The sequence below is a fragment of the Diuraphis noxia genome, unplaced genomic scaffold (assembly GCF_037042655.1).
Source record: "Diuraphis noxia isolate RWA-SAM2 unplaced genomic scaffold, SU_Dnox_SAM2 contig0004, whole genome shotgun sequence".
NCBI lineage: Eukaryota > Metazoa > Arthropoda > Insecta > Hemiptera > Aphididae > Diuraphis > Diuraphis noxia.
The window spans coordinates 54,363,604-54,388,057 of NW_028301714.1; the positions used below are offsets into that span (position 1 = coordinate 54,363,604).

Below are 24,454 nucleotides of genomic sequence, written 5' to 3' on the forward strand. Positions count from 1 at the left end.
ACCTAATAACTAATAAACGTTCAAAATCTATTTTGGTTTCGTGTATAATTTAGTCAATGGCTCGATGTCTCACACACACACACACACACACACACACACACACACACACACACACACACACACACACACACACACACACACACATGCAATAATGGATAATATGGTGTGTAGTTTTTCATTTCCAATTGACGCTTTGACAGTCGGTTCACGGTTGTATCGCGATTGTTAACACGTTCTGTAACGTTTCTTTTATTACGCCAAAATGTCGAGAAGAAAGTGTTCTTATTTTAATTGCAATAATATGCAAAAAAATACCAAAACTCGATTTCACACCTTTCCGTTGGATTCTAATTTATTAAAAAAGTGGATAATCCATTCCGGCAACAAAAAAAATAAAAAAATATTAATTAGAACAAAAGTTATTCTAAAAGTCAGTTTTATCTGTTACGATGGAAGACATAAGCGCCAAAATTAGATAAGACAAAATAAAGTCTTATCGTACAAAAGCGCCAAAATCGTATCGTACGAAAGCGCCAAAATCCTAGGTACCTGTGTAAATTTAGGCTGAAATTCCGGATAATGAGGTTATACGAACTTTAAATGCAGCTGAATCATATCATCCACATTTAAAAGATCAATTTTATTTTGCTCATTGTTCCGTCCATAGTAATTGATGTATTATTAAAATTATAAAGCGAAACATTTATTTATATGAACTCTCCTCCTAACAATAAATTAAGGGTATCTCACGAAGAAATACCAGGATGGCGAAATAAATCGTTTAGAATATGTGAAAAAAATAGGATTAAAAAATCAACCAATTTATTAAATTTATATTTATTTGTATGTATATCATAATTTATTATTGATTTTAGATTCTGAACGAAGTGATGAATGTATTGATTTTACAATGATGTGTGTCTGTGTACAGCATCACTAGTCGAAAAAATGCTTCGATTTCCAACTTTGGGGGTGGTTTCTGATGTAAAAGTGAATATCCTTGGTGCATTATAGAGGTGAAAAGTAAACATTTTCCAACAGTTTTCAAAAAAATCGAGAAAAACAAAAAAAAATGACGGAAAAACGGGAGTTTTTACGCAAAACCAGTTTTAGACCAAATCGATTTTTTTATATGATGGTAATTCAAAAACTAATCACTGTAAACGCTTTAAATTTTTACCAAATGTTTATGTTAGTGTTATCTATGTACAGTTTAATTTTCAAAAAATTTTGACTTTTTTTGAGATATTTATAGACCACTGAAATTTTCGATTTTTATGAGCAATTTTTTTTGAAGTGTCGGTAAAAAATTTTTGGATGACCAAAAAAAACTTGAAAATTTAATACAAGGTTCCTTATGAGTTGTTCTTATTATAGCTAAAAAAAATTAAAAATCGTTAGACACAATTTTTTTTTTTAAGCGTTTATACTTTAAATTTTTACGAAATCTGTCGAAAACGCGAAAATTCGCAAGTAATTTTGAAGTTGAAAATTCATAAAAATTTTTGTGTTTATAACTAAGGATTGAAAATACAACACTAAGTCTTCCATAAGTTTTTCTTCAAGTAGCTATAGACAAAACTCGAAGCGTCATTATAGGAAAAATTTTAAGTGCATCTGAATTTTAAATTTTTACGAAATAGGTAGCGTAACGATAACGATTTATCCTGAAACGATTTTAAATATTTGTTATTATTCAAAAAGTATAAGTGACAGATACTTGAAAATTTTACCAGTTATTAAGATTGGCATTTTCTTTACATGATTTAATTTTCAAAATATTTTGACTTTTTTTGAGATATTTATAGACCACAGAAATTTTCAATTTTTCTTAAAAAAATTTTGTGAATTGTCGATAAAATTTTTTTGGCCCTACCAAAATACTTGAAAATTTAATACAAAGTTCCTCATAAGTTATTCTTATTGTGATTAAAAAATTATAAGAATACATAGGCACAATTTTTTTTTATTAGCATTTGAAGTTCAAACATTGACAAGAATTCGTCATAAAAAAAGAGAATTACAAAATGCAGACAAATTAAAAATTTTTAAAAATAAGTAATTGATTGGTGCTGCATAAAGTACGTATTCATTTGATAGTTTTAGTTATTTTACAAGAAATCTTAAAAATTAACCTGTTATAAATAAAAATAAATGTTTATAAATACAGTATATTAATTGAACCTTGTAGTTGTAAATTTCATATTATTGTTTGTATAATTATTTCTGTAAACGTGAATATATTTCAAAAAATGTTTTCATCAATCGAAAGCCATTAAAATAATACTTTTGATTTTGTTGAGCAAACATAAGGACTTAAAGCTCCATCGAATTTAATAATAAAAATTGCAACAATATCATTAACTCAAACTCTTAATGGTTTATGATTTACTAATTGTACCTAGGTATTATAGGTATATAAAATAATTACTGGAATATTAATTACTGTTTATTTGAGTAAAATACCTACCTAAATAAACTAAGAATAGATAAGTCCCAACTTTCCAATATTTTTTAGTTTACTCTTTCTTAATTTTCTAACAGCTCTTATAATTAATAGTAAATTAGAACGCTCTAAATTAGTTTCTTTTCCCAATATGTTAATAGACAATAGTTGAAGGTTTGATTATTAATTAATAATATAAATAATTATTGTAATGACGATCAGAGGAGAGCAAAATAAATGGTCACTCATTTCAGTGAACATCGATCGGTAACGTAAAACAAAAATAAAAATTGATGCCCGTAGACACTGCGCACACGACCAAATCATTCAAAATAAAAATAGTGATTATTTGATTATTATTAGAAGTCGGACTTCGGGATCGGGAGTCGTCGACGTCATGACGACTGACGAGTGACGATAAAAACCAGTTATACCCGCACCGCGACAATCGCGGCGGTTACGGCATTTGGAATAAAATACGAATTTATTAATATTGTTTGTTCTTATCGCCATCTATCGAGAGTTTTAATGTACGCCACCGAAAAACCGGCCAGTGAGCAATCTATAGTATTTATAATCAATGATAATACATTACGAACCTTTTATTATTCCGGTGTATTATCTACGCCTAACTGTATGTTGTCACGAATTAATTTCAAATAAACGAAATCATTATCACTGTTAGAGGACATCTCATACTCTATTCTGGAATCCTAAAGTTATTTATACCCCAATATTTTACTTGTTTTACATATTTATAATTATATACCTATAGGTACTATAGGTACTATATTATATACTCGTAATATCTCGACCTCACACAATACGATTTTACTTCGTTGAATATATTACCTATAATAATTATTCATTAATCAATAATCATTAATAATATACTTTTGTACTACTTGATATGTAATATTGTAATGTATTCTATGCGCTTTATGACTATATTAAAATTTATAATATGTTTACCGTATACAATAATATATGCGTGCCTATACGCAGCAATACATACGTGATCATATTTTTTTTAAATTGAAGTATCATATTATGTAGTTACTAGTTGCCTTTTTCTATTAATATATATATATATATTTATTTATTTTCGCTCAGTTATTATTCGAGTTGGTTCATATCCGTATAAATGACATTTACAATATTTTCTTAACCTTCTCGTTTTTACGTTTTTAATATTATTTCGATAATAGCTTATATTTTTTACTGTTAACATCCTTCGTTTTGACTGAAGTTGTGAATCTTCTGTACGCCTTGCGTCTAATTAGGCTTATATATTCACTCGACGCAGTTTCATTGAAATTTTGATGTTAGTGTTCTATGCACAAACATTTAAACCATTAAATTATCGAAAAATATTCACATTTGAATTATTGTTTTTGTTTTTTCTAATTTACTGCAATGCAGTATCATATTATACAATAGTATAGTCGTGAGTAAATGAAATTGAAAAAAAAAGTTTATCTGCTAAACCAATCGTGGGTTCAGTATCGTGTCGGATCTGAAAAAAGCCCTTTTCGTCGAGACCCCACCATTAAAATGCGATTATAGTGGCGCCTGTTTTTCGCGACGTCTACATACATATACCATCATCCCTTTACACACAATAGTTCGCCCTTCATAAACTTTACCCCTTCTCAGTATATTAACTGCTGCGTGTACGGATTTTACGAGTACATTGGCTTTTTCCAATTGCCTATTGTGTAAAACCACGCGCTCCCTGTTGTACATGAAATGCAACTATATTGTATATTGTATAATATGTACATATATTATGTATATTGTGTACATGATGTATTGTATATAATGTATGCATACAGTAATTTTTTTTTTTTAAAGACAAAATTATTTCAAAAATTATAGTATGATAAACTCTTTAAATGCCGAGGTGTTAAACATAATATTTATCATTTTTAATACTAGTCGCAATTTATTTTGAAGTGAAACCGCAAAAGCACTATTTTTTTATTTTTTTACTTAAAACATAAGACATTCCTAGTCTTAAGCTATCTAAACCTAGGGATATTTGACAGTTAACATAATAGTTTTAACATTATAACATGATGATTAAAATATAAAGGCACTACAACAGTATTACATAATAACATTTAATTTAAATTGAGTTTAAATTATTGAATTAAATCTGCATACGTTGAAATATTAAGATCGCATTAAATTTCAAAAAAGTAAATATTTTTTAGAATTACCTTGGTTCGCTGTTTACAGTATCGTGCTGTATATTATAACGTATAAATTACCAGGTGAAGCGCGACGAAGACGTATTTGTCATAGGAACTTCCAAACGAAATAAATATAATACCAACAACCGTTGCGAACTGCGACGACAATATATACAATTCATTCTTGGCGTCGTATTATATTATTATACGTATTAGTTATTACTATTATTGTATACTTCTTATGTAAGCATTCCCAATTTCCCGAGCGCGACACAATAAGAAGACGTAGTGTATACGTGCCCGGTTTTCTCTTCCTTTACGATTATTACGGGATTCCATTTAGATTTCATGCATTGTCCGAACGGCCGTGAACGCAAAAAACTTTCAAGATAACAAATCAAAAATGTATATAACGTATATGCGTTTTAAGAACTCCGTAATATAGTATTGTATCATGTATAATAATATTATATTAATCGAATTACTGTACGCCATTTGTCACGCGCTTGTAGCCGAATGAATTTAATTTCAAGAAACGGCAGTAATGAGCATTATTTATTTACGGCACCGGACGGAGACATTATATAATATTCACCTAACTTTTTACTAAAATCATCTTCGTCATCAAAAGAGACTACGTATTCTATATTTACACGCTGATCGCCGATTCAAACTGTATAATTATGTTTATTTTCCATACTCCATACGTGATTTTTTTTTTAATTTCTTAACATTTCGGTACTTATTTAAAAATAAATTAAATACCGAATCGGTAAAAAAATATTTATATTGATTCTCGTCTTAAATATATATATACACATTCTGTATCTCATCTGTAAAACGGTTTAACGCGTTATTGCTTGCGAATAAAATATAAAAGAAAGTTGTCATGATTGAAACATATTTTAAATCCCGTAAATCACTTAACGGTACCATAGCAAAATCATACGACCAGAACGACGAATACCAAAAAACAATTTAGCTATATACCTAATATATATATATACTCATCGGCTGTAGGTAAAAACTAACTGTTCGTTCGTTCGTTTTTTTCCATTATATGATTGAATTTTTTTGTTTCTGTAAATATTCTAATATCTGTGTCAGATTCTCCATATATATTATATAACATCGTACACTAAACAACTCGGTCCACAACCTACGGAACGTTAAATAATGTATATACTATATATAGTTACTATATTACAATAATGTCACATAGTTCTCCGTTGGTTTTTCTATACAACCGCAGTACTGACGTACTAATGTGTGCAATATAATTATACATCAAATTTTAAAACAGCATACATGACGTCATGATATACATGTAGGATGATCTATTTAACTGACCGTTTTAATTTTTAAGTCAATTATTGAAATGATAACCAATATTTTACAAATCCCTCAAATGTTGCGGTCCACCTTTCAGTTTTCTCCAGTAAATATGGATTTGTGCGCAAAAAGAAAATGCTGCTATAAATACTCGAAACGATATAAAAATGATTTTCCAAAACGAAAAAAATACTTGGAAAATTAGTCTAGCCAACTTCTGCAGTTACAAAATTGATTATCCTGCGTATACACCTGCAGTCAGTGGCGCCGAACCCATGTATTAGGTGTGGCAGTCGCCACACCTTTTTAAGGGGGTGGGTGGTCCGAGGACTGGGAACTTTAAAGTTAAAACTTTAGTTCTGTGATAGAAAACCAGTCTTGGAACAGTAGAAGAGTAGTCATTGTATAGTTATCAAGATAGAGCAAAGAGTTAATCAATTCATCAATTTATATTGCATTATGTATATGTTTAACTTTACCGGTTTCAAGTTCTTCTCCTGAAAGAGCCTTTTCTAAATTGAAGCTAATCAAAAGTAGATTGAGAAGTACTATGGGAGAAGATCGATTAGAATCACTTATGCTTATATCATGTGAAAAAGATATTAACATTGATAATGAAGAGGTAATAAAAACCCTTACAACGTATAGTACTGTTCTTAAAAATCTATTATAAAAGACAATTATTTAACGGTTTTTTTTTTTTTAATTTTATAATGTATATATTAATTATATTTTATTATTACACTTTTGTTAAATTATATAATTAATTGTTATTTGTACCAATATAATCTTTTTTTGCAAATATAAAATGTATGAATGTTGATTATAAAATAAAAATTGATTGCTGTAAAAGGGGGGGGGGGGGTGGGTAGCCCCCACTTTTTGGGTGTACATTTATAAAGGGGTAGCCTACTGAAATAATGCAAAAATAAAGTAAATAATATATGGGTTATATATTTATTTATTAAAATTATATTTTCTAAGTTAAAAAATCTGTAGTGTCTTTGGGGGGGTGTGGGGGGCTTAGCCCCCCACGGCTTAGGTTTCAAAGCGCTTAGGTAGGTGGGTGGGTGTAAATTAATGTCCATTGCCACACCTAAAAAAAATTAGTTCGGCGCCACTGCCTGCAGTGCATAATATAATGTATATGCTGTACAATGTATACATCCCTGTATCTATATTATACATCCGACGACCGTCTCAACACTAATATACGCGCACGTCTGTTTGTTCAAACCTGTTCGAGCTTAAATTAAATGCGCCATAATGCACGCGTACAGCGTCTACTGCAGCTCATGCATTAATCATTTTACGTGTCGGCGTATATTACGCTGCAATCGTACTCGCTGTTGTTCCCCTTCAAGACATCTGCCAAGTACATATATTGTATATTATATACTTTTCTCGGAACAAAAAAAAAACTCAATCGCACTATTATATACTACATGAAACCGTATGTATTGCTTATATAGACAAGCTTATCTCTCGGCGGCGTCAGTCGGAGGAAAACGAGATGACGGGCTCGCAAACAATATCATATATAAAAATAATATACGAGCGCGCGCCCCCGTTTATGGCCATTTGCCAATTCGGAAAGATAAGTCCGCCATCGGCTTTCTCTGCGTCCCGCACAAGTCGGTTATTATTTGATTTTTTGGCCTAACGCGCACAATCTGCATCATCACAAACAATAAAAAAGTGTCTAGTCGTCTCGCGGTACATTGCATATTATATTATACCTGCGAGAAAGAAAGCTGTTTATTTATTTAAATTTTAACGGTTGATGAATCGCAGTCCTCTCTTTCGTTTTGTTTTTTTGTCTCCGATGATTTATGATATGTTGACGATTTCGTTGTTATTCAAACTTCATGCACAGCTAGGGGTACTCGCACCACAGCTGACTGCAGTGTGTGTGTGTGTGTGTGTGTGTGTATGTCGGTTTTTTATATTCTCGATAGGCGCCGAAGACAATAGTTGAAAAAAAAACGATTGTGGGCTTCACACAATTTCTTGTCTTCTCTTTGATTGTACTGTTATGTTTGGTTGTTTGATAAAAGAAAGCACTTACCATATAATATGCTAAATGTGAGGAACCTTCGTATATGAATATTATTACAGCGTGACACAATATCTTACCTATATTATATACTATATAACTATAATACATAAGTATATATATATCGAAATAATAATTGTATAAATGTTGCTTGTGTGTATGTGTATGTGAGACTCGAGAACTCTTATAAAACTCTCGAAATGGCAAACTGTACTAAATCTTGAAAAACAGCCAAACATTATTGAAACATTAGCACTTAAGCATTCGTTTTGAAACTGTCAAAATGGGATCTCGATTGTTAATGTTGTCGTTATTGTGATAATAACGTTACATATGTTTGCATACTGTCCATATAGGTAATAGTGAGGGACCTTATCGATTATTTATTTGTCGAGTACAAACTCTTAACCATTTTCAAAATTAAAAATATTCAAATTGAATTTCCTGTATTGACTCATCGTTATAAAATAAATTATCGTTAAATATTTATAATCTATTATAATATATTTTGATGTATTAGGATTTTGTTAATTAAATCAAATTTAAAAGCGACCATTATAAAAATAAATATAAAATCTATTTTGAATTTTATTTAATAACATATATTAATTTGAGCTTTTGAGCTTTCCTATTTGTTTTTATAGTAGGTGGATATAGTTCATTCTTTCCTTGAAATGTATAATATTTTTAACAATCGCCATTATATTTTAATAACTTATAAACGTAGGTGATTGATAATAATTGACCTATAATATTTTATTCCAGGTCGGCACTCCAATCTTTACACCGGGTGAGCGCTCAAGCTCGTGAACACAACTTTTTCGAAGGTGGCCTTACCCACGATTGGATATCGCATTACGAAAAACAAATCTCTTCCGACCAGTCATGTCTGAACGAATGGAACGCTATGGATTCGATTGAGTCGCGTCGTCCTCCGTCCCCCGATTCACTGAGGACAAAGTAAGTCCGATCCTCTAAAATGTAAACTTTAAATAATGGTATAACAATACCTAATGCTTGTCGAGTACCTATACCAATATGCACATTTATTTATGGCACCAATTCGTGAATACTTATAGACCCAGCGAACGCGAAGAAACCGAACGCGTGATACGCAGTGCACTGAAAGAAATCATGATGAGCGTAGACCTAGACGAAGTGACGTCAAAGTTCATTAGGGGCCGCTTGGAGGAAACGCTAGACATGGATTTGGGTGAGTATAAACCGTTCATCGACCAAGAGATGCTCACCGTTTTGGGCCAGATGGATGCGGCCACGCAAATATTCCCTCATGTTTTCCTTGGTTCCGAGTGGAATGCGTCAAACCTCGACGAACTCAACCGAAACGGGTATGTATAAACACAGTACTGGTAAAAAAAATTCACGTATAGTAGGCTATGATATCGAATCACGTATGTATATATATATATATATATATATAACACCAAAAGACATATAGCTTATTTATATGTCGAAGACGGATCACGTGTTCGAATAAAATGTGTTCAAAGGCCGCATTTCCGATATTAAATTTATAATTTTATAATATAATTGAAGTACCTAAGCCAAATTAAAATGTAAATACACCAATCACATATAGGTTATTTTTCTAATTTGGGGAAATGTATGTAATCAATTAACCAATTAGAGTACAGGTAATTCAACATTAAGTTAATACATTTAACTATACAATTTTATTTATATATCTTAAGATTAAAATTAATATGATTAAAAATAAATTACTTAATACATTTTTTTAATTACAACCTGAACAAGTCACAAATATACCAAAATATTTACGAATCTAAATGTTTAGAATTGGTTGGACTACATAGGATGGGTTCTTGTATTGTGTATTGTGACCTCCCTTACTTAAAAAGCTATTCTCAAGTCAAAAATAATAGGTTTAAAATTCTTCTAACTGGTTTTCAAATTATTTTCATTATTATGGCGATAGTTTATAGAAAATTGGACAAAGTAGGAGGAACTTCAAACACGTCACAAATAGTAGTTTTATTTGTTTAAATAATAACTTAACATTTTGCTATAAATGTATTCAATACGCTATTCTTTTTAGTGGTTTAAGCCAAGATCGGCAACCCGAGGTCCTCTATTTTTATAATCCGCGGTAAAATTTATAATTTTTTTGTTTTCTTATTAAATTAATACCGCAAGCCTTAGAGTTATTAAAACTCAAATTAACTAAATTTAACAAAGTATTTTTGTTTAAAATAAAATAAAGCACGTATAAAATGTGATCCGTGAAAAATTTGTACTTATTTGTTGGCCCATAGCATATCAAAACGTTTGATTTCCTATCCCTATAGGTTAAGTAGTTGCACGTTTTAAATAAATCAATATATACCTAGTGTTAATTTGTTTACTTTTATTTAACATCATTGTTTACTATGCGATTTAATAAAAATAATAGTAAATCAGTTTGTTAGTTAGTCTCAACCTTGTATGTTTTAATTATAAACTCGTTTTTAACAGTTTTAAAATATACGTCTAAAATTTTATTTTTTTTAAAAATGTATTCGAACATTTTTTATTATTCAAACACTTGACATTTTGAACATTATATTATATTCGAATAAATCCAATTCAAACAGATGCTCCTCCCACCATCATATTACACGTATATGTTATAAACTTTACACATAAATTATGTTTCACGTTTATTTTTCAGTGTACGACATATACTGAATGTGACTAGGGAAATCGACAATTTCTTCCCTGGCTCGTTCAACTATCTCAACGTTAGAGTGTACGACGATGATAAGACTGATCTATTAAAGCACTGGGACAACACCTATAAATACATCACAAAAGCCGAGTATGTGGACCTCGCACTCATTTATTATATCATAATATCAATGTCGTTGTGCTCAACGTGTTTAATTTTTTCAGACAAGAAGGCTCTAAAGTCTTGGTACATTGCAAGATGGGCGTCAGTCGGTCTGCGAGCGTCGTAATAGCGTACGCTATGAAAGCTTACAACTGGTCTTTCAAAAAAGCGCTCGACCACGTTCAGTCTAAACGCACCTGCATTAAACCTAACAAGCATTTCATCCTACAGCTAGAGACTTACCAAGGAATATTGGCCGCAATGAAAAACCGTGAAAAATTACAGCGTTCCAAATCCGAGACAAACTTGGTGGCAACATCAGGTCTCATCACGCCTCCAAATTCTCCGAAAAAGGCTTTGGACACCCCGAGGTCCCAGAGTGAAGGTGACAAAGACGCTACGCCACCGGATCGGTTAGACAAAGAAAACGAACCAGTCGTGCCTACTCCGCCGACACTTTTGATGCCGCCCAAGTTATTAGACATCAGTGGATACGATTTGATGAAATGCGGCGGAAGACCAAAGTCATGGTCACCAGAAAACAATTTCACCTCTGACATTTTAACCAGCTCTAGTAAGTTAAAATATTTTTTAACCGAATACGTTTAATAAAATTAACAATTTCCTTCGTTATTCCAATACAATATATGTATTTTATTTTCTATTATAGTATTATCTCTAGTAAATAAAATAAAATAAAATCAATAATTACATAAATATACATTTAAATCTGATAAACTTAATCGATTTAATAAGCTTAATACTTTATTATTTTACACTTTTTGGTGCAACTTTGTTAAAAACTTATATTTTATATGTATGAAACCATAATTATATTTACTTTGTGGCTCAAAATTACACTAAACGGATTCAAAATAATAACAATGCGTCAATGTATTTTGTATGTATATATTCTTTTTACTACTTTTTATATCAATGTTAAAAGATTACAAATTTCATTAAATATCATAATTTGTTACTAAACCATTTAATAGCCAACTCTATAATGGGTTGAATTACTACATTATCATTGTCTTTAAAGCACTTGTGATGATAATTCGTATCAAGAAAACCAAACGAAGGTTATTAAATCATTATATTGTGTATTTTATTGGTGTCTAAAAAAACTATAATGCGTTTTATAAAAACTTAGGAGGTGTATATCTATTAAAACAACCAATTTATGTGTACTTACAGCGTTATTGTCGCAATCGTTGGAGAAAATTAATACGGATAAAATCGCTGTCGAAGTAGAAGTAGAAGTTCCGAATATTCCACCAGCACCACCATTGCCTCCATTCGAAGCCCATAAGTACAACGTCAGTGTGTTCATGCCCTGCGGAAACGGCCTAAGATCGTACAGTGTATCACAGAACAAAATCGTTCAGTTGCAACCAGCTACACCACCAGCCCCCAGGTAACTTATATTATTATATTATATGCACCAGGTGCGATTAGGATAATATGGATAATTAGTAAACAATGTCAATAGAAATCTACTGTGACAGCAGGAATGGGATCTATTCTGCAAATTATCTAGTATTTTTGTATTGATGAGTGTTTTAGTTTACGATGTTCGTATTTATATTGGTTAATTTATACCTATATGTGTGATTCATTCACTGTGCGATCTTTGAAGGAGTAAATATTATATTATTACACAAGTTGATAGGTACCTACTAACTTACTCAATATCTGATTTTCAAATTTTTTTTATATTTGTACCTAATAAATGTACTATGGAAGTATACATACTTCTGTTTTTAATTAAGAACCTTCCCAACCCCCCCCCCCTCCCCCATTCCACTGAAAGTTATTTAGTGAATAATTTTTTTAAAAATTTTGACTATCAGAATCAAAATTTAAACGAGTAGCTTACAAGCTATTAAACTTTGTGTATAAAGATAATATAATAGGACCACTATAATGGGGTTTAGAAGATATGGAGAGACATTATGGTTATATCCAATTTCATTTCATATTATTTATATTTTTATGTAAATATTTTTAAGGACTTTTAATCTCAGCATACAAAACTTTATCAACTGAGAAACTACACTTTTTAGATTCTGGACGAAGTGATGAATGTATTGATTTTACAATGATGTGTGTTTTTTATTGTTTTTGTGTCTGTGTACAGCATAACTAGTCGAAAAAATCATAATGCTTCGATTTCAAACTTTGGGGGTGGTTTCCGATGTAATAGTGAACATCCTTGGTGCATTATACAGGTCAAAATTAAACATTTTCCAACAGTTTTCAAAAAAATCGAGAAAAACAAAAAAAAGATGACAGAAAAACGGGAATTTTTACGCAAAACCAGTTTTCGACCAAATCGATTTTTTCATATGGTTGTAATTCAAAAACTAATCACTGTAAATACTTGAAATTTTCACCAAATGTTTATGTTAGTGTTATCTATATACAGTTTAATTTTAATAAAAAAAAAGTCAAAATTTTTTAGGTATTTATAGACAACTGAAATTTTCAATTTTTCTGAAAATTTTTTTTTGAAATGTTGATAAAAACTTTTTGGCCCTATCAAAATACTTGAAAATGTAATACAAAGTTTCTCATAAATTATCCTTAAGATGATTAAAAAATTATAAGAATACATAGGCACAATTTTTTTTTCTAAGCGTTATTTATAGTTCAAATTTTTACGAAATCTGTCGAAAACGCGAAAATTTGCAAGTAATTTTGAAGTTGAAAAATCATAAAATTGTTTGTGTTTATAACTAAGGATTAAAAATACAACACTAAGTTTTCTATTAGTTTTCCTTCAAGTAGCTATAGAGAAAACTCGATATATCATTATTAAATTTTTACGAAATAGCGTAACGATAACGATTTTAAATATTTGTTATTATTCAAAATGTATATGTAGTAGGTACTTGAAAATTTTACCAGTTATTAAGATTGGCATTTTCTTTACATCATTTAATTTTCAAAATATTTTGACTTTTTTTGAGATATTTATAGACAACTACAATTTTCAATTTTACTGAAATATTTTTTTTGAAGTGTCGATAAATTTTTTTTGGCCCAATCAAAATACTTGAAATTTTAATACAAAGTTTCTCATAAGTTATTCTTATAGTGATTAAAAAAATTATAAGAATACATATTTGAAGTTCAAATATTGACAAAAATTTGTCAAAATCATGAATATTTTTTTTGTGTTTTGTCATCTAATTTTGGGGCCGTTAAAGTGCTTCGATTTTTGACTTCAGTACCTTATTCGATCAGAAAGTGAATCTAGTTGGTACTTTGGTGGTCAAAAGTAAAAAATTATTTAAAAAATATATTTTTCTAAATAATCAGAATAAACAAACTAAAAATTAAGGGAAAACGGGAAATTTTACGCACAATCAGTTTTCGACAAAATCGATTTTGATTATTGATGTAACTTTAAAACAAATGACTATTGATACATGAAATTTTCACCGAATGTTTTTATAAGTATATTCTATCCGCCATGAAATTTTCATGACTTATGTTGTACTATTCATAGGTATATGCAATTTTCGATCATTATTAGTTTTTTTTTTAAATTAATATCGATAAAAATTTATTTTTTGGGTAGAAAATATTGAAGATTTAATACAAGGCTCTTAACATATTGTTACAATAGCAGTTGAAAAATAAAAGAAATTCATAGTCACAATTTTTTTTTTTTAAACATTCAAATTTTGAATTTTGACAAGATACGTAAAAATCACAAAAATTCACAAATTGTTTTAAGCTAGAAATTCATAAAAAAATTTCTTTTTAAATCTAAGATTTGAAAATTTAATACAAGATTCCTTACAAATTTGTCAACCTTTATCACAAAAAAATTTCCACCGGAAATTCAAATTAAATTTTTTTTAGCATTTGAATTTCAAATATTGACAAAAATTCGTCAAAACCATGAATATTTGCAAATTATTTTGTAGTTCAAAATTCATAATATTGTTTGTATTTATATCTAAGGTTATAAAATTTAACACTAAGTTTTCCATAAGTTTTGCTTCAAATAGCTATAGAGAAAATTTAAAGCGTCATTATAGGAAAAATTTTAAGTGCGTTTGAATTTTAAATTTTTTCGAAATAGCGTAACGATAACGATTTATCCTCAAACCAGGGATATGTATATCTATGATAATATAAGGTATTATGAATTATGATAACTACATGCAATGTTTTTGGAAAAATTGATTTAACATGCATTATGCAAAATGCGTCTTAATTGAAAAATAAAATATTTGTTTCAAAATAGAATATATGACAATATTTAAATATAATATATCCTAGACTGACAAATCATCTCCGTTCAGAATCGTTTTTCGTATACCATGATACATATCATTGCATTCAAATTTAATCCCATCCATTACAGTAACCTACTGTACAGCAAAGCGACATCCACGACTTACCCGCCTTTTTTTAATTTGGGTGCTTAAACATTTTCAAAAAAAATTATCCATTTATTAATTTAAAGTAAAAGGGGAGCGGTCTATTTGAAAAATATAAATTTATACAACAGGACCCTCCTTAAGTAGGTCTTATAATATAATTAAAGATTACGAAATCTTAATTTATAATATGAATTAATTAACTAAAAAAAATTTGGGGTAAATATGCTATAGATGAACATCCCTGTATAAACAATTAATACAATTAAATAGTTCAAACATAATATATACAATAATCACGTATAACATTGTGTTGCAGACCGTCGTCGGTTAAGCTCCGAGTCAACGAACTGGAATCCAGCGGCATCAGTGGAAGTTGCAGCGGCAGCATCATCAGCAGCAACGCCGGTGGTTGCACGTCTAGCCCGGACCGCAAATCGACTTCGGACCCGAGCCGAAATCTAGTGCTAAATCTCACAACCCAGTTTGAGGGTGTGGTGACCTCGTCAAGCGCGGCCAATTCACCTTCCGACGACAACGTTCTAGTCAACAAACCTTTGTCCACCGAATCTCCAAAGTTCAGCCGGATAGCCGTCAACAGGCCTCCCTCGATAGCGGTTAGCACCCCTGCGCAGAAACGGGACGGTGGCGATCTGTTCTCGTCCCGATTGGACAGGGTGTTTGAACGCGAGGAGCGCAAACAGTGTCGCGAACCCCTCGACCATCAAGCGCCGGCGGCAGCCGTAAGCGCCGGTGACGTTTCCCGACAGAACTCGTGGAGCTCGTACGACAGCGCCGTCGTACTGCGTGACGTCATATCCAGACACAGTTCTTGGGGCTCTTGCGACACACGCACCTTGCCGTCCAGAAACAGTTCGTGGGGCTCGTACGACGTCCGGCCGACCATGCAGTACGTCAGCGAACGCGGCGAGAGACCGGCCGTGATCTCCACTGCCGCCGCAGCCGTCGCTAAAACTACCGCGGACGAACCTTGTTACCGGCCGGCCAAGAGGCCAAAGCAAAAGGACCAGCAAAAGCTGCTGCTTCCCAATTGCTATTCGAGTTCACCGACGCTGGGCCTACAAGGCGCTTCGCACAGGCTGGCCAACCGGGCGACCGCGTCTCAGCCTAACATATCCGGTCTGGGGAACACTGCTGTCACCGCCGCGTCCAACAACAAACACAGCAGCCTGGTAAGGAGTTTGAAAGAGGAGTTCGAGGCCAAGGCGGGTGACGCGGTTGATAAACCTACGCGGAAGAACAGCGGTGGTGGAGGCGTTGGGAGTTCGGCCGAGGACGACGGCGCCGGCACCGAACACGTCAAGAGCCTACCCACGTCTCCTGTCAGCGAACACCCAAAGGTCACCCAACGGCCCAGCCCCGCCGCGTCCATGGAAGACATATCGGTCAGGAAACTTGTGGGCAAGTACGAAAACGGCAGGACCCGGTCAAAGACGTTCGTGCAGGACAGCGGTTGTCCGCGCAATCCGCACTACCAACAGCCACCAGTGCCGCCCCGGGTGTCCAGCCTGGACGTGACTGCGATCGGCCCGCGAAAGTTCGAGTGCAATCCCGTCGTCAAGACAGTCGTGTTGCCCATACAGCAGAGCGATATCCGTGCATCCGTCAACCGGGCGGCCAACAATAAACTCCAACAGGGCAAATCGCATCCGCTGACAAAATTGTCGTTCAAACAGCTGAAAGTGAACAGTACCGTTTACAACAGCATGTAACTGTGGCAACATGGCCACGAATAAATCGGTGGAAATCCTTAAAATGCATAATGCGTTTTTAGCCGTAATATTATTATTATAATTATAACATACTATATGCGTGTTGACTCTTGATGAATGTGTTTTTTTTTTTGTTTTTTATTTTGTACTTTTGAATTCTGTTACGTTATAATTCTGTTTTTACTTTGACAACTCATTTGTGTAACGTTGTATTTTTCATTTTTTCGATCTGTTTACCACAGTTTAATATAATGGTAAACACTTCTCGTTGTCTCTCCCCCCCCCCCCCCCCACAACACAATCCAATTCGACTTTTGTTTTTGTTTTCTAGTCTATAACGCGCAAACCACCGTACTACTGTGTACATAATAATATAACATAATGTTATCCAGTTATTGTAATACCAGAATTTATCCATACCTACCATTATTACAGGAATCTCTACGCCGCCGCTTTACTCTAAGAAACACTATTAAAATAATTTAAAAAAAAAAAAAAAATGATATGTTGTACGTATAATTTTAACATAAGAATTGATTGTTGTAAAACAAATTGTTTTCGTTGATTGTACATATAGGTGCGCTCTCTCGTATAGCAATAATATATGATACTACCTGCCGCATGTTTCAGTTTTTCAAAAAAAAAAAAAAAAAATTACAATATTGTTTTACAAAGTTGTAGATCTCATTTTTATTTCGCTTCCTCGCGTGTTCCGGCGGTCGTAATAACAATATATATGATGGTTGGTCGATCAATTGTGGGCACCACTTTTCTCCTATATTTAAATAATATTATGTATATAATTTTGTAAGCTTACAATATATATTGTGTGTTGAATAAACAATTTTAAAAATAGATGTTTTATTATTAAACTTAAGCTTATTCTGCGCCGCATTACCCGTAATAAATTAAATGCACGAGATTTTATTCTCCTACTTACCTATATCCATACTTTATTTACCCCTACTACATAAAATTTAAACGGCACAGATTATTAACACAGTTGTTTGGGTTGTTTTGAATATAAACATAAAATAGATTCAGTCAGGCCCGGGTTGAACCGTCGAGCTACCTATAAAATCTTTGTAAGCTGCCTATAAAATATGGACCGAACGTAAGTTTTTGGTAGTTATTTTATATTTTAATTTGATATAATGATATCCATAAATTATTAAGACTAACTTTTGTGAAAAAATATAATTAAGTCGAATTATTAAACTGTACAATAACTGAATAACTATTAGACCAAACGTTAGAAATCCTAAGACTCGGTGGGTCTACATGACACACATACGGAGCTGTGTACAGCCTTAAAGTTCGAATATGATATCCAATCATAATAAATTAATAACTATTTCACTTTCTGCAATTAATGGAAACCGACCATATTCAATATTTAAGACATTCGAATTTCGACGTAACCATTAAGTGTATCAATAACACTTATTCACTTTTCAAAATGATACATGATTTTCAATGATACTAACCTACCTATGAACTCGTCATACAATCAGCTGTATAAAAGTGGTTACTCTGGCATCCGCATGATTGAATTGTTTTTTAACCATTAATTGTACTATACATTTTAACGATTTATAACCCAAGTATTTACCCCGGAAAAATTTATTTTCCCTTTAGATAACGTTACCCCAACACCACAATAACTAAATAATACATTTTACTAGTATAAACATTATTATTTTTTTTTTTTTGTATATTTATAAATTGTACTATAATACCGAGCTGGTATCAATTTGTACCTAAATATTTGTTGCAAACGAGTGTACAAATAATAATACCATAGAATCTCTTAAAAAGTGTTATAAATGTTTTATTTAAATTAAAATCAAAATTGTTTAATCAATAAGAAGTGGAGAATACATAATAGTATTTTGAATACTTCTAAAAAATATTTGTATTTATACATATTCAAATAAATTTGAATGTCCGTAATCAACACCTAACCCCAACCGCGGAGAATACAAAAAAATAACTTTTATATAAAATATGTACTTTCCAATACATTTGTTTGGTAATAATAGTACGTAAAATCAATAGCTAAAAATATGAAATATAGGAATTATAGGATATTCTATATAAATTCTAATCTGTTAAAAGGATCATTTGTTTTTAACAAAAATGTTAGGACTCATGCAGTAATCTACACCACTAAATACAAAATATTAGCAGTAAAATAAAAGTTTTAGGGGATCTATCCCCTCATTACCCCTTAATTACGCCCCTGGTAAGAATAAGTAATTAGATATTTTTACATTATTATCAAATAAATGAATGTTAAATAGAACTGCATTACATTTACATATTTTCAATTCTAGCTTATCTTTACACATAAATGATATGGGTATTCAAAAAAAAGAAGGTATTTTAAAATCTAAGTATCAAAAATAAACACAACTGTTAAAAAAAAAAAAGGTGATATAATTAAATCACAAGATTTTAATTAATTAATAATATTAAAACAAAATTATACGGTTTTTAAGGGCCTATGGTTTTTGTCTTTTTCAGATTTTAAACAATATTTTAAATACTAACTTTAAAATGTATACACCTATCACAATATCTTGAACTAATTATAATTACTAATAAAATCTTGTAATCGTAATTTGTAAACTGACTTGTAATAGCGTGTAATATGCTGAGACATTTTAATCTTAATAAAAAAAAAAAAAACAATATTTTTTGTATTGACAAAATAAAATACATAATAATATCTAAGTGGATAGTTTTTAAGGGGTTTAGCTTAGGCAATATCTTATATTAACATGTTTATGCAAGATTCGTGAATTCAAACTAGGTATTTGTTTAAATTATATTATATTAGTGTGAGTAAAAATAGTCTTACCCTGTCTCATGTCTAAAAGATTCAAATGTTTAATAATGTCCTCTAAAGTTTCAAGTATTCCGAAATACATATGTAAATAGTAGATTGTATCCCGAATGTCGTTAGCATGATGTATAGTTCAACATTCTTTCTTTTTATATCACAAATATTTTAATCCAAACAGATCAACAAATTTGATTTAATTTCTTAGTCAGCTGCAATCAGTGATGTAACGTGAAACTTGTTGATCTTAAGAGTTAAGACAATAGAAGGCTCTTCTTAAATACTGAAATAAAAATTTTTATTAGTTATGTTAAAAAATCAAATGCTAGAAAGTAGAAGGAATTAAGAAATTATTTTACACAGAATTTCATTTCCAAGCCTTCGTATAATAAATAAATTATTATTCAGTTTTTTATTTTTAATGTCATTATAAAAGTACTGTGGACCCTTAACTTGAACATTCCAAAAGGTACTGACTTCGATTGCTTTTAAGATTGTCGATTGACCATTAGCGGACTTACAATAAGTAACAACGTCTCGAAAAGCACGAAATAGTCGTAGAACAACAACGATCTAATTTATTATTTTATAGTATTTCGGTGTGGTACATTTTGTGTGTAATGTCGTTAATCGACATTAGCCTCTAGACTACAAGCTGCTGTTATCATACTGCTTCGGCATCGATAATGACGTTATCACGACCGAATACCGATAAGGCGATTACAACAATACAACTAAAAACAATTTGAGAGTCTACACTCGAGTAATAAACTCTATGGTGATTGGTAATGGCCACTATGATGATGTGCGTTAAATTCAAACATTCGAATTAAAAGAAAATGTTAGCAGCCGGTCAATGCCACCGCGATACTGTTAAGTTTTAACGTAGAACCAGAAGACCACAGGAAACGAAAATGAAGTTCTTCATCGACGAGCTGGAGGTGTTGTTTCCATACGAGTTCATATACCCCGAGCAGTACGCGTACATGGTGGAACTGAAAAAGGCGATTGACGCCAAAGGACATTGCCTGCTGGAGATGCCTTCAGGCACCGGTAAGACAATCACCATACTATCGCTGATCGTCGCTTATATGCTCAAGTATCCAGCGAAACTAGCAAAGTTGTTGTACAGCACCCGAACACTGTCCGAGATCGAAAAGGCCGCCGAAGAGTTGCGGGTATTGTGCGACTATTACAAGTCGAACAAGTACGACGCCAACGTGCTTGGCGTAGTGCTGTCGTCCCGCAAGAATCTTTGCGTTCACCCGTCAATCGTCGGCGAACACAACGGACGCGTGGTAGATGCTCGATGTCACGCGCTGACGGCGCCATTTGTGCGCGCCCGCCACGCCGATGGTGAGACGGTCAATGTGTGCGAATTCTACGAGAAACTCGATTCTCTGGGAAGAGACACGATTTTGCCCCCAAACATCTACAACATAGAGGACCTAAAGGAACTTGGTGTAAAACAGGGCATATGCCCCTATTTTGTGGCCAGACAAACGCTTATACATGCCAATGTCGTCATATACAGTTACCATTATCTGTTGGACCCAAAAATCGCAGGCATAGTTTCCAAAGACTTCAACAAGAACACTATAGTGGTGTTTGACGAGGCACATAATATTGACAATGTCTGTATAGATTCATTGAGTTCTCACATCACAAGCAACAATCTGGACAAAGCTATAGAAGGACTAAATAAACTAGACACTGAGATCACAGCCATGAAAGAGAGAGATTCACAAAGATTGAAGGAAGAGTATAGGAAAATGGTTGACGGCTTGCGAGAAATTTACAGAAACCGTGAAGCCAATGCTGCCCTAGCTAATCCAATTGTACCTGATCAGGTGCTAAAAATTACTGAACTACCGGGGAGCATCAGAAATGCTGAACACTATATTGGTTTCATGAAAAGGTTCATAATGTACTTGAAACTCAGAATGAATTCAACCACTGTAGTACAAGAAACTCCTATAATGTTCATTAAAGATGTATACCAGAAAGTATGTATAAATAGGAAACCTCTGAGGTTTTGTACTGAACGATTATCATCATTGCTGAGGACATTAGAAATATCTGAAATCATAGATTTTTCTCCACTTATCACAGTTGCTCAATTTGCCACCTTAGTGTCAACTTATATGAAAGGATTTATGATAATTATAGAACCGTTTGATGAAAGGTCTTCAACAGACAGCTGTGTTATGCATTTTAGCTGTTTAGATGCCTCAATCGCCATCAAACCAATTTTAGACTATTTCAATACCGTTCTTATAACATCTGGAACACTATCACCATTAGATATGTACCCCAAGATTTTGAACATCAATCCAGTAATAATGACATCCTTGACCATGACATTGTCCAGACAGTGTTTTTTACCAATGGTGGTTGGTCGAGGTAATGACCAAGTAGCACTGACTTCCAAGTGGGAATCAAGAGAAGACTCTTCTGTTGCACGTAACTATGGACATTTGTTATTGGAAATGGTAAAAGTGGTACCTGATGGTGTCGTGTGTTTTTTTCCATCATATTTATATATGAAATCTGTGGTAGCTGCTTGGTATGATCAAGGATTAATTGAAAAAATTCTAGATTACAAATTAATATTTATCGAAACTCAAAATATTGTTGTCACTAACCACGCAATAAAATGTTATGCCGAAGCCATAGAACGAGGGAAAGGAGCGTTGTTATTGTCTGTTGCAAGAGGTTTGTTATTTTTTTTATACACATATTATATTTAATACCTAAATAATTATGAAATATTGTAAAAAATTATATTTTGTATCTTATAATTATATAAGGTATATCCATAAATGTAGATAGCCTAGGCTAGAAACATCTTAAATAAAGTTTCAAAAAAATAAAATATAAAGTATAATATATTTTTCTACTGAATATCATAAGTTAGTCAGAAATATTTTAAAATACAATTTATATAACTTATTATTTGTGTTGACTAAAAAGTAAATTTAATTGAATAACTTTGATCAACTGTTTTATTTGTTTAAAAAATATTAAGTATTTTTTTTTTCATGATTTTATTGAAATATATATCCAATCCAACATTACAATGTTTGTTATTTAAAAAGTTATTTCTTAGTATTTTATTTCAAAATTTTAGTACAAAATGTTTTTGTTTACAGGTAAAGTGTCTGAAGGTATGGATTTTGATCATCATTATGGTAGAGCAGTAATTGTTTTAGGTATGCCATATGTTTATACTCAGTGTCGTATATTAAAAGCTCGCATGGAATATTTGTGCAGTCAGTACCAAATATCAGAAGGTGATTTTTTAACTTTTGATGCGATGAGACACACAGCCCAGTGTGTTGGACGAGCAATTCGTGGTAAAATGGACTACGGCATCATGGTGTTTGCAGACAAAAGGTTTGCTAGACACGATAAAAGAAGTAAACTGCCAAAATGGATACAGGCGTATCTGACTGACAATGTTTGCAACTTAACGGTAGATGAAGCTGCACAAATGTCTAAACGTTGGCTTAGGTATATAGCACAACCTGATCCAATTGAAAATCAAATGGGAGTATCATTATTGGATGTTAATGGACTGTATAAAACTGATTTCTTAACAAAAGTTATCCAAAAATGTTAAGTACCTAAAATCATTAATGTTCAATGTAAACCTATTTAAATTATATTTTTTGTAATTTTGTCCAAACTTTATTAAAGTTTATATAAGGTTAAAATATTTTAAGTGTTTATAAAATTATTTTTTATTTGTAACCAAAAATGTATTATATTATAGTTAATTATGAGATTATTTACAAAATTTCTCAAAAACGGTAAATTTTCTACTAAATAAAATAATTTAATTTAATTTTTATTTTGGTTCTTGTGATAATCATAAAAAAAATATTCATGATATTTATCTGTTACATAACTAAGAGGAATCAGAGTGTTTGGTTGCCCCTAAGCAGTAAGCACAAACTGTGTTTTTCTATTATTAATAAAGAGTCTTCATATTTTTTATGATGGTTCAAAATAAACTTGAATTTAATTTGAACCTTATAAACTTATAGCAATGAATGTCAATAATATGTTATGTAAAGCTGCATAGATTTCGGGTTTAAATGCTATTTCAAAAAAATGCTTTAGTTTTTTTTTTGTACATTTAACTATATAAATCAGGACGGGCAACTGGCGCCCCGCGTACCTTTTTTATCTGGCCCGCGCTACATTTTCAAATTACTTCATATAAAACCTCATCCTCAAGTATCACATTAAATAATAATTGTAAATATAAATAAATAAAGATAAAAAATAAATATTTGTAAATTAGAAGGACCTTTTTTTTTTTTGCTTTCTCCTATGCAGTGCGGCCCGCTAGATTTTAAAGTACTTAAAAGTGGCCCGCTAGTTACTTTGAGTTGACCATCCCTGATGATTTTTTCTACACATATTTTAAGCTAAAAAATCAGCTGCCCTCTATTAAATCATTTTTTAATTTTTCCGGTTTAAAAATATGGAAATAATATACAGCAGTATTTAGTGTGTGTTCCTACTGTACATCTTTTTGCTTATTAAAACACGGATGCCTGAGTTCCCCACATTTTTTTCATTTGCTCAACTCTG

The 24,454-nt window shown here is 31.8% G+C and overlaps 2 protein-coding genes across 3 annotated transcripts in view; both read left to right on the forward strand.

Annotated features, from left to right (window-relative positions):
- ssh (Protein phosphatase Slingshot) overlaps positions 1-17,862 on the forward strand; it is an 83,825-nt gene extending 65,963 nt beyond the window's left edge. For both annotated transcript variants that reach the window (XM_015523859.2, XM_015523858.2), the window contains exons 6-11: positions 8,795-8,989; positions 9,109-9,378; positions 10,719-10,865; positions 10,940-11,451; positions 12,075-12,294; positions 15,594-17,862. In XM_015523859.2, the coding sequence (XP_015379345.2) occupies positions 8,795-8,989; positions 9,109-9,378; positions 10,719-10,865; positions 10,940-11,451; positions 12,075-12,294; positions 15,594-17,007 (2,758 nt within the window). In that variant the 3' untranslated portion in view covers positions 17,008-17,862. The remainder of the gene's footprint in view (positions 1-8,794; positions 8,990-9,108; positions 9,379-10,718; positions 10,866-10,939; positions 11,452-12,074; positions 12,295-15,593) is intronic.
- Positions 17,863-20,570: 2,708 nt separating this feature from the next.
- Positions 20,571-23,699, forward strand: Xpd (general transcription and DNA repair factor IIH helicase subunit Xpd). Its single transcript, XM_015523875.2, has 2 exons — positions 20,571-22,567; positions 23,005-23,699. The coding sequence occupies exons 1-2, from the start codon at positions 20,767-20,769 to the stop codon at positions 23,472-23,474; spliced, it is 2,271 nt and encodes a 756-aa protein (XP_015379361.1). The 5' UTR covers positions 20,571-20,766; the 3' UTR covers positions 23,475-23,699.
- Positions 23,700-24,454: the final 755 nt, after the last annotated feature.

Bases quoted from the DNA above. Each gene is read 5' to 3' on its own strand.
- Xpd (XM_015523875.2), top strand. From the start codon at position 20,767: ATGAAGTTCTTCATCGACGAGCTGGAGGTGTTGTTTCCATACGAGTTC. The intron at 22,568-23,004 runs GTTTGTTATTTT...TTTTGTTTACAG, and splicing joins GTTATTGTCTGTTGCAAGAG to GTAAAGTGTCTGAAGGTATG.